General features: G+C 38.9%; 1 protein-coding gene across 1 annotated transcript in view; it reads right to left on the bottom strand.

Moving 5' to 3' along the window:
- Window positions 1-13,045, bottom strand: part of DCHS2 (dachsous cadherin-related 2) — a 119,723-nt gene that overhangs the window by 40,943 nt on the left and 65,735 nt on the right. Inside the window, exon 13 of the mRNA XM_034661732.1 lies at window positions 11,921-12,778. Within this exon, the coding sequence (XP_034517623.1) occupies window positions 11,921-12,778 (858 nt within the window). The remainder of the gene's footprint in view (window positions 1-11,920; window positions 12,779-13,045) is intronic.

Genomic DNA, 13,045 nt, shown 5'->3' with positions numbered 1-13,045 from the left:
TGCTTCTTCCTCTCTGACTCCCCCTGCTGTGTTCCCTCTCTCGCTGGCTGTCTCTCTGTCACATAAATAAAGAAACTCTTTAAAAAAAAAAAATAAAAAAATAAAAAAAAAAAAGATTATGGGACAAGTGTGCTCTGCATAGTCATCACATACATGTAATTTTCCCTATTGTTAAAGGAAAAGCATTTTAGAAATATTAGTGTGAAAAATAATATGAATTTAAATACTTTTGAAAGCCTCTAAAAAATGACCTCCAACATATATCTGATGCATTTCTCACCAACCATCACATTTGCAATTGAAATTTGATTATTTCACAATACTTTACAATGGTATTTCAACTTAAACTTACTAACAAGGTGAATATTAGAAACAACATCTTCAGAGAACTTTCTTTCAATCAAGAGAATCAACCTTCCCTTACCCTCTTACTTTCCTTTCTCTCTCTACCTCTCTCTCTGTCTACCTACATACCTATTATATATACAATATATATATGTATAGTATATATTCATTTACTTAATATTTTCATGTTGTTTGTATACCCTCCTACTTTTACTTCTGCATTTCTGCTTACTTGTTACATTCTTACAAAAGCAAACCTATATAATTTCATTTCTGTACAAATTGCCCAATAAAGAATTTAAATTGAATAAAATTATCATTTAATTTTCAAAAAAACTACAAAATGTTGCTCAAATAAATTATAGAAGACACAAATAAATGGAGAAATATTCTGTGTTCATGGAATGGAAGACTTAACTACAAACAAAACAATCTATAGAATCACTGCAATCCACATAAAAATCCCAATGGCATTTTTTACAGAAATAGAAAAAAAGATTTTTAAAATGCATATGGAATCTTAAATGACTCCAAAAAGCCAAAACAATCTTGAGGGGAAAAAATGTTGGTGGCTTCACCCTTACTAACTTCAACAGTACAGAGCTACAGTAATCAAAACAGTGTGGTAACGGCATAAAGATAGATATATAGAAACCAATGGTAGAGAACAGAGATTCCAGAAAAAAACAAACAAACCCTCATGCATATTTTCAAAGGATCTTGGCAAAGGTTCCAATGCTACACAATGGGAGTAGGTTAGTCTCTTTAACAAATGGTGTTGGATATCCACGTGCAAAAGAATGTGTTTGGACCTCTACCTTACCACATATTCAAAAATTAAGTCAAAATGGATTAAAGACCTAAATGTAAGACATGAAACTGTAAATCTCCTAGAAGAAAACTTTTAGGGGGAATGCTTCATGACTTTGGATTTGGCAACAATTTCTTGGATATGAGAGTAAAAATACAGGCAACAAAAGCAAAAAATAGATGAATGGGACTACATCAAAATGAAAAGCTTCCACACAACAAAAGAAACCATGAACAGAGTGAAAAGGCCACCTATGGAAAGGGAGAAAATATTTGCAAACCCTGTATTTGTTAATGAGTTAATCTCCAAAATATATAAGGTACTCCTTCAACTCAAGAGCCGAAAAAAAAATTTTTTTTAATGAACAAAGGACTTGAGTAGACATTTCTCCAAGGAAAACATAAAAATGACCAACAGAGTTTTAAAAAGATGCTCAACGTCACTGATCATCAGGGAGATGCAAATCAAAACCACAGTGAGGTATCACCTCACACCAGGTAGGATGGTTGCTATAAAACAAAAACCAAAACCAGAAAATAACAAGTGTTGAAGATACGAAGACATTGGAATCCTAGGATACTGTTGGTGATATTACAAAATGGTGTAGCCACTATGGAACACACTATAAATGTTCCTCTAAAAATTAAAATTAAAGCTGTCATATGATCCAGAAATCCCACTGGGTGTATATCCAGAGAACTGAAAACAGGATCTCAAAGAGATGTCTGCACAGCCATGTTCCCTGCAATGTTACTTACAACAGCCAAGAGATAGAACCAACCTAAATGTCCTTCAATGGATGAGTGGATAAAGAAATGTAGTATACACATACAGTAAAGTATTATTCAGTCTTTAAAAAGAAGGAAATCCTGGAGCACCTGGATGGCTCAGTTGGTTGGGTGACCAACTCTTGGTTTTGGTTCAGGTCATGATCTCAGGGTCTTGGTCTCTGTCCTCAGCGGGGAGTCTGCTTGAGATTCTCTCCTTTTCCCTCTGTCCTCCCCACCCCACCCCTCAGCTCATGTAGTCTCTCTCTCTCTCTAAGAAATCTTTTTTTTTTTTAAAGAAGGAAATCCTGTCATAGGCACTGATGAACCTTCATTTCATAAATAAAGCAGTCACAAATAATATACGACTCCACTTATATGAGGTAGAAGATGAAAATAAAATGGTGGCTGTTAGGGGCTGGAAGGATCAAAGTGATTCGTTGTCCAATGAGAATAGAGTTTTAGTTTTTGGGTTTTTTTTTTAAGATTATTTATTTATTTATTTGACAGAAATAGATTATTTATTTATTTATTTGACAGAAAAAATTTTTAAGATTATTTATTTATTTATTTGACAGAAATTTGACAGAAATTTCCCAGCAAGAGAGGGAACACAAGCAGGGGGAGTGGGAGAGGAAGAAGCAGGCTCCCCAGCAGAGGAGCCCGTTGTGGGACTCGATCCCGGAACGCCGGGATCACGCCCTGAGCCGAAGGCAGACGCCTAACGACTGCGCTACCCAGGCGTCCCGAGTTTTAGTTTTAAAAGATGAAAATTTTCTAGAAATCCATTGCACAATGATGGGCCAGCGTTATCACTACTGTACTGTGCACTTAAAAATGATTATTTATGATGGTAAACTTTGTGTTATGTGTTTCTTACCACAATAAAAAAAGGAAGGAAAGTTGATTTTTCCCTCCCACCTTCCCATCATCAAAAATGACTGAACATATGTTACTAAAGCTTTCCAAAAAATTCACCCCTGGGATGAGACAAAGCATGGAAAATCTCAAAACAAATAATTTTCCATAATTTGTGAACAGATGAAAACCGTGTTTTAAAACATAAATGGTATGCAATCTTGAACACGTTTGCTTTTGTGAACACCTAAGGAAATAACAGAGGAAGCTATACGAAGTGCTTATTGACCTTTTATGAGCTTTAGGAAAAGAGAGATGTGGAAGAAAACCAATATAGAATTAATACATGAAATGAGAAGTAAACAAAATTATCTGAAATGTTATTTTTCATGGGATTACAGATATTAGTGGCCAGATTTTTTAAAAGGAGGATTATCTATAAATGGATTCAATCCTTTGAAATTCACTCATAACAACTTAGAGAAAAGCAGGTGCTAAAGTGATCCCTTGATGTTCCTACTATCGCTCTAATTTTGTGATTTACAGAAGACTATGTTTAAAGCATGAGCTTGACAATTGTCAGTGTTGCTTCAATGTTGGATCAGACTCTAAATCTTGTCTGTGGACCCGATGCTGCTAGTCTCCCCTCATTTGCAGGTGATCCCCTGTCTAGTCTGCATCCCTAGGCTGATGACCAGAATTCAAATTTCTTTCATTTTCAAGAGCTATCTTTTTTTTTTTCTCCTTTGCAGCTCCAAAGGCAGCCAGAACCCAGAGCCTGCCTGTGTCCAGAAAGAAAGGTTGCACAATTTTTCTGTACGAGTGATTCTCGATTTTGGTTGTTAGATAACCCAGCACGTTTCCAATTACTTCAAGAAACAATGCAAATGTCTCCAAAAAAATTCTTAAAAATATGCTTTACTTAGATTAAAGAAATGCCTTTTAAGATGTTTTGAGATGCCACATAATGAGTACTATACTAAACTATTTCAATGATTCCATTTGATTGTCACAGTTTTAGGGAGATGTATTGCTGTCCTTAAAATACATAAATCTGAAACCAGGGTCCAACATCCAGAAATAACAGATACTAATTGAAAACAAAAAGGAAAGAGAGGAAATCCTGGTATTTCTAAGCCTTTTATTCTGTTTCTTGCTGAAAGATAAATGACATTTCTTGGTAAACCTTACAGTGCTATCAATCACAAATGTCCAAATCTCTTCCAACTTCCAAAGACAGAACAAAATGCCCCTTTGATCTTCAGGACTCCCAAGCCATTGCCACGTTCCTTTGTCACCCTTCACAGCCGGGTTTTGTGAAAACAGAATTCCCCACCCCCACTTTGCTCTGCACTTCCCTGTACTTTGGCTTCTAAAATAAATTTCTAGATACTTCGTTCTCCCTACTGTTCCCAATCCTCTCCAAAGTTGCTAAATTCTATTTGGAGGCACACAGTTTCTGGAAGCAGCCACAGCTGCCTCTGGAGTGCATTAAGGTGGTCTCAGCTCCTGGTCTTTATTCTTGGCCAAATACTGAACTGTTTTACCAGAGCAAACTTATTCTTCAGACCTTCCTTTCTGGACTCTCCCAGCCCCTGGTGTGGCTAATTGTGTCATTTTCTCTTATCCTTTATATTTGATGTATGGACTTATCTTTTTAGACATGCCTTCCTTTCTACCATGTTCTTATCTCCTGACACCAAGATGGCATCCTCAGACCATCTCAGGCAACACTCCTCACCTACATGGATGAGAGGTTCTTTGAGTACTGGGTGACAGCCCATCACCTCATGCACTTCCGCTTTGGGGACAGGCCTCCAACGGAGCTAGCTCTATCCCTACCCTTGGCCTGCATGCATAATTACATGGGAGTTTCTACCAATTCACAGAGTCTGGTCTATCTTCAAAAATCTCATTTAATTGGTTAGGGGTTATGGATGTCTAGGTAGCAAGTAATTTTTAAAAGCTCCCCTGGTGTCTCTATGGTGATTTACCATGTGTATTACCACATCACCCTCCTAATTCAGATCTCTCCTCAGTCCTTGATGAGACCTCCAAAGTCAGCTTGATATAAAAGCTGTTTTGTCACTCTGTTGGTAATTTAAAGGCCGTCAACATCACACTAGAAAGCTCACAAGAGCCTCTTCAACTGTTTAGGATTAAAAAGCAACTGTCTGATTATGAGCTTGGCTTCCTGTGTCCTTTCTCCTAGAAAGAGAGACCCGGTCATCTTGGCATGACTGTTGTAATCCACATGGCAATCATAGTTCTTCATATACATGAAAACTGACATCCTGGTCTACATATCAGGCTCTTTCATATTGGTTAGTAAGTCCCAACCCAGGGGAAGAACTCCCTGGCTTGTTAATAAGGTGAGTCTTGAACCTATAATGGCTGAGGCCCAGGTGTGAGACTGGGGTTAATTTGCAAAGATGAGAGCTGCCTAATGAGGTGTTTATCTTTCTTAAAAATGTTATTTATTTTAGAGAGGTACAAACAGAGCATGAGGGAAGGGGCAGAGGGAGAGGGAGAGAATCTCAAGCAGACTCCCAGCTGAGCAGGGAGCCCGATGTGGGGCTTGATCTCAGGACCCTGAGATCATGATCTGAGCTGAAACCAAGAGTCTAGGCTTAACTGACTGAGCCACTTAGGCACCCCAAAGTGTTTATCTTCTGAGACAGGCTGACCCCCACTTAAGGCATTCTTCTCTATCTCCCCCAGAGCTATCACAGTGGTAGGAAGGTGAAGAAATTCCATTCTGTTTGTAAACAGCTGGCTAGATAGCACTCACGTCAATGAGTTTCATTCCAAATATGAGACTGCCTTTAAATAAAATAATGAAAAGGGGATGATGAGTAATAATTGCTTCTCTTTTTTTCATGATCATAAAAATGTATATGTTGGGCCCTGTTCCAAGTTTGTGGGTAACACAGATTATGGGAACTCTTCCCATCACTTCCATCGTTATGGGGACTTTCACCTTAAAAAGTATAATTGTTATCTTGTTTGGACACAGAATGGGGCAGAATGCAATAATAAGGTTTAAACACTGCAAGTATTTCACTGTTGTTATAGAATTGCTGTGTAATAACTGGTTGCTCTGGCAGGAATTTATACCCAGTGAACTCGAGAGATTTCGATGAAGGATTTGAGACAGAAGGAGGACAGCGATAAGAATAAAAACAATGACCAGCACACTATATGACCTCATTTAATCCTTACAGTAGCCCTCTGAGGAAATCATTATCCTGTCCTCTTTATAGGAGAAAGAGAGCTTGTCCACTGTGAGTGGGACCCGCTCAGCTACACTACCTTCTCTCACACCATACTCCACATCCACGTGCCCAGCTTACCAAGAGTAAGAGCCAAAATTTACTGGACCGATTGCCAAAGGTCCAGAAGAAGGGGCTGTCTTCTGAACCATCAAGATCAGATTTGTTTATGATACAAAACTAAATATACATAATAACATGTTAGAATGACCCCATGGGTCATCATGTTTTCATTTTATTTCAAGATTTTTAAGGTCTGAGTATTTACTTTTAACCGCAGCATCTATACAATTCATTATTTCATTTTTCGCCCTCATGGTAACCAAAAGAAATGCATGGAGTTGTGATCAGTCCACACTGGGGACTGTGACTGGTAATTCAGCCTCGTCAGTATATCCAAAGCATTGGGAGTGAAACAAGAAATAAATGCTGGCTTCTAAAAGGTTCATTTAAATTGTTTAACAGATTGAAACACCACAGACAACCATGGTTTATTTTTTACTTCAAAAAATTCAGGAAAGTTCCATTTCTTCTCATCTGGGTTAAAGAGGAAGAGTGGTAAAAGTAAAGAGAGGGGAATCACTTGGATTTCAACTCTCTCTCTTGTTGCTGTATAGGCAGCCTCTCTTGTAGAGGCAAATGGTATCCCGGGGACTGACTCTCTGTGAGTAAATGAACCTATCATGACCAACTCTTTTTTTTTTTTAAAGATTTTATTTCTTCATTTGACAGAGAGAGACAGCCAGCAGGAGAGGGAACACAAGCAGAAAGAGTGGGAGAGGAAGAAGCAGGCTCCCAGCAGAGCAGGGAGCCCGATGCAGGGCTCGATCCTGGATTCCAGGATCACGTCCTGAGCCGAAGGCAGATGTTTAATGACTGAGCGACCCAGGTGCCCCTATCATGACCAACTCTTAAAAAGATTTTACCTATCAAAGAGCTGCTTTTCAATATACTGAACTATTTATCATTTTAAACAGTTGATGTTAAGTTTAATGTTGTCAATAGATTAATGCAATGTTGTTTTTTTCCAAAGATTTTTATTTATTTATTTGTCAGAGAGAGAGCACACAAGCAGGAGGAGCAGCAGACAGAGGGAGAAGCAGACTCCCCATTGAGCAGGGAGCCTGACATGGGACTGGATCCCAGGACCCCGGGATCATGACCTGAGCCCATGACCTGAGACTTAACCAACTGAGCCCCCCAGACGAATGCAGTGTTAATCAAGACTCAAACCTGTGAGCTTTCCAAGAAAGAAATGTGAAACAAATATAAATACATTAGAGTTATTTGTTTTAACTTTTCATTTTCTTAAAAAAAATATTGAAATGTTAAAATTAATTTGGGGTGATGAAAATTTATGATAATACAAAAAAGAATTCATTCAGAATGTCAAGCGATACCTAGCGATAGGGTATTTGAGTAACCCACAGAAAATGTAAACTTCCAATAAGCACATATTTTTCATTTGAAAATAAAAATTGAAGACATATTTTGGGAGGAAACAATCCTGGAAGCTATAAAATGTTATTAAATAATTTATATCAACACCATTCTAGCACTAATCGATGGATTTACAGTCTTTTAAAACCACTGGAATTTAAAAGCAAAAAAAAAAAAAAATCGCTTCTGGTGTCTAGGATATGATCTGGCGGTCTGTGCTGAATTCTGGTGGAGGCAAAGTTTTGGCCAGCTTGAAATGTCAATCAATATGCTATGCACCGTGTCACTGTTTTCATAGGAGGTTAGGAAATCCTGCCGAGCCAGGTGTAGGTTAGTTGCATCTAATCAAATTCAAGGGTCTCCTTAACTGTCATCTTTTCCTTCTCTCTTTCTCCTTCCTATCTGATGCCAAAGTTTAGCTTCTATCTCAGTGTAGACTTTATGCCCTTCATACACGTCATAGTCACTCTTCACAGCGAGGCCCCAACCTGTTGCTTCAGATGTCTTGAAATGTATACTTACCTGAATGTTTATGGATTCTGTATGCTCGTAGTACTGCCACAAGTATTTCTAGTCGTCTTAGAAAGACGACTATTAAATCTGGGTAAGATTTAATAAGGAGATTTTCAGAGCCTTAAGTTCTATTAAAAGGTAACAGTCAAATTTAACACCATAATTCTGAATACAAGAGGATTAAGAAGGACAACTCTGATCACGGGTGAAAGAAAACAGAGTGACGTGGACAGGAGGATGAAGGCTTCCCATCCATTTACTCATTAGCTTTCCTGATTGAATCTCAAACAGGAGGCCTGACATCAGAGGTGAGAAAGTAATTTGGTTTTCACTGTCTTCTGCCCTCACTTTTTATCTTAGACTAGGTTACTCTTAACTGTATTGATTACTCCAATTGTAATGGCTGTGAGTAGATGGAAGGTGTACAGATATGATGAGACGCTGCCTGAGTGATGGGCAATGGGCTAAAATCAAGGTCGTTTCCTGCCATAACGGTTTTCCCCTTATCAGCCGAGTGAACCTGCGATATCCCAATGAATGGCACATGGCAAAAATGAAAACAGGTGCAAATCTTGCACTCCCATGGCAGTTTTTATTAGTGTGACTTTAATTCACTTCTGAATTCAACCGCAAATATTATACTTACTAAGCCATAACTTAATTTCATATTGGAATGTCTTTTTGGGGTGCCTTAATGACTTTTACGTAGGTTTAATTCTGCAAACAAATTGATTCTCTTCTAACAATTAGGGAAAGCCCAGACACGTTACTTAATATTCAGAAATGTCATTCGCTAACGTCACAAAGTGTGATAACAATGATGACGTCCATGCTAATGCTTTGAGGAATAATATATTTAATGCCTATTACTCTGCCAAATTTATACTGGATGTGAATGTTCACTAGTAGTGGTTGGAAACCCTATAAGGTGAAGGACAACTGAATCAGTTAAAGAAGGGGAAACTACTTGGGAAAAGTCAAAGTCTCCCCAGTGGTTGACAGGGCCCCACGTGGTCTGTAGGTCCTCGGACCTCCTTTCCTACCATCCTTGCCCTTGCTTACTCTGTTCCGGTTACACAGTCCTCTTTGCTCTTCATTGAACAAACCAGGCAGGTTCCCACTACCTTTTTCCTTTTTTTCTGAAATGCTCTACCCCAAATATACTGTCTCCTCTCTTGAGGTCTTTGCCCAAATGTGCCTGCTCCACGATGTCCGCTCTTACCTACTTTTTGAAACTGCAATATTTCCCCCACCCCAGACCTCCCAATGCCCTCCTCCCTTGCTCTGCTTTTTCTTTACTTGGCAGCTCTTGTCACCATCTAAACAGACTATAGTTATTTATTAGGTTCATTGAACACTGTCCTTCTATCCATGCTAGAACGTAAGCCTCACAAGGACAAGTTCACTAATACATCCCAGTAGAAAAGTAAAGTACCTGGTACTTGATACTCATTAAAGAAAAATGTGTGGTAAAAGCAAAGAAAATAATCTGAAGAGTGACTGTGTAGAGCAGTGGAGGGCCCCAGAAGGCAGAACTAGATTTATGGAGAGACAGAAAGGGGGCAGGGCTGGGTTCAACATATGAATGACTTTCCAAATAAAGAAATTTTCCAACTTTGCCCTGAAGTCAAATCACCCGCAGAGCTTGTTAAAAATAATTCCTGGACTCCGGATCTAATGAGGCAGAACCTTCATGGGTGGGTTACAGACCATTTGTTTCACACCCAATTTCAAGAACCACCCTTCTTTTTTTTTTTTTTTAATGATTGTTATTATATTATGTTAGTCACCATACAGTACATTCCCGGATTCCGATGTAAAGTTCGATGCTCCATTACTTGCGTATAACACCCAGTGCACCATGCAATACGTGCCCTCCTTACTACCCATCACCAGTCTATCCTTNCCCCCTCCCCTCTGAAGTCTTCAGTTTGTTTCTCATAGTCCATAGTCTCTCATGTTTCATTCCCCCTTCTGATTACCCCCCTTCTTTATCCCTTTCTTCCCCTGCCGATCATCCTAGTTCTTATGTTCCATAGATGAGAGAAATCATATGATAATTGTCTTTCTCTGCTTGACTTATTTCACTTAGCATTATCTGCTCCAGTGCTGTCCATGTTGCAGCAAATGTTGAGAATTCGTTCTTTCTTATAGCTGAGTAATATTCCATCAAGAACCACCCTTCTAAACTCAGTCACCAAAATATTCAAGGAGAGACAGAAAGACCAAGTGTCAAGGACGTTTCGAGAAATGTTCATATTTGCACTGCAGATGAAGGCTGGACTCAAAGATTCTCTAACTGTATCAGATCAATTTCAAGATTGATTACTATACTGCATTTTGTGCTATATTATTTAGAAAATGTTAACTTGACTTTCCATCAGGCTCTGCTCTGGTGTTGGAATGTATCCCTCCTAAGAGTAATAGAAATATAGCTTTAAGGAGTATCTCATTTGTTTAACATTTGTTTAACATGTAACGCTTCTGTGGAAGTCTCATTACACATAAGAATATAAGTTGGAAATTTCTGACTTAGTTTGGAAGTCACTATTATTTCATTTAATGCAGATAACTCTAATTCACTCTTAATAATGTTTAGAATCAATGAGAGGCCTTCTGAGGAAGCAATTTACGGGATACCCATAATTTTACAAAGGGTCAAAGTCAAGTTAATAATCTGCAACTGAAAATAACCCTCATTTAATATTCAGTATTAAACTGAATACTCTCTTTTCATAGAGAAGGCAGTATAAAATGTGTAACATAGATATTTTCACTATGAAATGAATAAGACAATTTCAGAAAAATGCCGGTTGTCTTTTAAATAATGGCTTCTGTAGGTATGGGGAAAGTGAAATTGAATCATGACAAAATGACAAAATACAAACAAAAAAATGCCACAAGCAGGTGCACAGGGCACAGCACACCTTTAGCAACCAAGCGCCTCCTCTTCGAGTCCATGTGCTTTGCCTGGTGGGTGGAAAGAGTCAGGAGATTCATTGCTCTGCTCTCTAGTTAGCTAGAATCACCCAGGTCAAATGTCTTTCAATTTACAAGTATCTATATGGAAGGTTTTTCACTTTTGGGTTAGAAAGACAATTAAAACTGATTTTTTATTTACGTTTCCCATTATGGCATAAATGTAAGGTAGTAATTGGAAAAGAATTTAGTGTTATGAGGAAAAATAGTTACTGTTCACAGAAGCCTGGTCTGAGCTGCCCTGAATCCTTTGAGGATCAGCTATGACTGCACTGTTTGAAAGCCACTGCTGACCGTATCAAGATGAATAAAGATACTAGTATTCGTAGTTTCTATTTATGACATGCTTACTATGTGTCAGATGCTGTGTTAAGTGCTGTACATGAACTGGCTTATTCAGCCCCCACAGCCTAATGAGGTAGGCATGATTCTTACCCCCAACTTATGGATTAGGAAACTGAGGCTCAGACAGATACCACTGCCCAAGGAGGTGCGGTGAACTTACGTCGGATTTAAACTCAGGCAGAGCCCAAGCATTTAACCACAACAGACCTCCTCTTTCATCGTACTTCTAAGAAAGTACTTTAGGAAATGTACACTTGTTAAGGAATTCAGATACATTTAAATTAAGGTGGGTTATTTTTTGAGGTTGTAAACTTAAATTAACTGAAACTTCAAAAGCCCTAAATGATTTATTTTTCAGTGTTTTTACTCTTTGTTGTCTTTAAAGGGTGTGGGCATGTGCGTATGTGTGTTTTACTATTTTGAAGGTACTGTTCTAATACTATATGATGGATGAGCATCAGCATGCCAAACATTGGCTGGACTCAGAAATTTGTGACTGAATCCGCAATAGCACTCTTGTTGTATAATCCTCAGCTTTATGCGTTTTGCCCAAACAGGTACAATATATAAAAATTAGAGGGGACACTCACCTGCATCACAATTTTCGGTCACAGTCCCTTTATACAGATGGTGGCTGAAGGAAATCTTTACATCTTCTCCCTCCATGTGAACAACTAAGAGGCCAGTGGTCATCCTAGCTGGGACCCCTTGGTCCCTAACTTGTAACTGCAGCCAGATTGGAAAATATTCCGAAGATGGGCAGTGCTGAAGTCGGACTTCTCCTGTATATTTATCAATAGAAAACATGGACTGGGTCTCTGCAAAACTAAAAATGACAGTTCCATTGGGTCCCAAGTCAGGGTCACTGGCTGTCAGAACAGCAGTTGTCTGGTTAGTAGGTGACTGGGGGAAAAGAAAAATTTCAAAGGGGTTCTGCCCCCAAACTGGGTCATTGTCATTGACATCCATGACGTGTACTTTTATAATGACCGTGGTGCTTCTTGAGCCCTGGACACTACGGTCTCTGGCCGCAGCCCTGAACATATGCTGAGATCTGGCTTCTCGGTCCAGGGTGTGGCGGGTTCTCAATGTACCTGCCACGGCATCAATGGTGAATGCCCCGGAAGTCTCATCCACCAGAAAATACTCAGTTTGTCCATTCAGACCTTCATCCCTGTCCATGGCAGACAGCACAAGAACCACTGTGCCCACTTGAGCATCTTCTCTCACGGAGGCCTGGTAAAGCAGCGTGGGGAAGGACGGGCCATGGTCATTGTCATCCAAAACTCTAACCTGCAGCTGCACTAGAGATGTCCTAGGTGGATCCCCCAGATCAGAGCACAGGATGACTAGGGTAAAATTGCTGATCTGCTCCCGGTCCAAAGCGTGAGTGGTTGAGAGTTCTCCTGAAGTTTCATTAATAGCAAAGTATCCGTCCGTATTTCCATCTGTTAAAGAAAACAAATTCAAATTCAAAATTCATTCGAATTGAAGAAGTGGCAGCCCTTTGCTAGCTATATATCCATATATATATGATTCATTATATATATGTGTATGTGATATGTATCATCATATATGTGTTGAGATATATACATATATATGTGTATATGAGATATATACACATACATATATATATACACACACAGAGGATTCATTCATTCAACAAATATTTATTTCATGATTATTGCATCCTAGCACTTTCGTAAGTATTGAGG

This window comes from Ailuropoda melanoleuca, chromosome 5 (genome assembly GCF_002007445.2).
Source record: "Ailuropoda melanoleuca isolate Jingjing chromosome 5, ASM200744v2, whole genome shotgun sequence".
Classification (NCBI taxonomy): Eukaryota; Metazoa; Chordata; class Mammalia; order Carnivora; family Ursidae; genus Ailuropoda; species Ailuropoda melanoleuca.
Note: the sequence above shows the minus strand (reverse complement) of the source record. Positions and strands in the feature narration are given on the sequence as shown.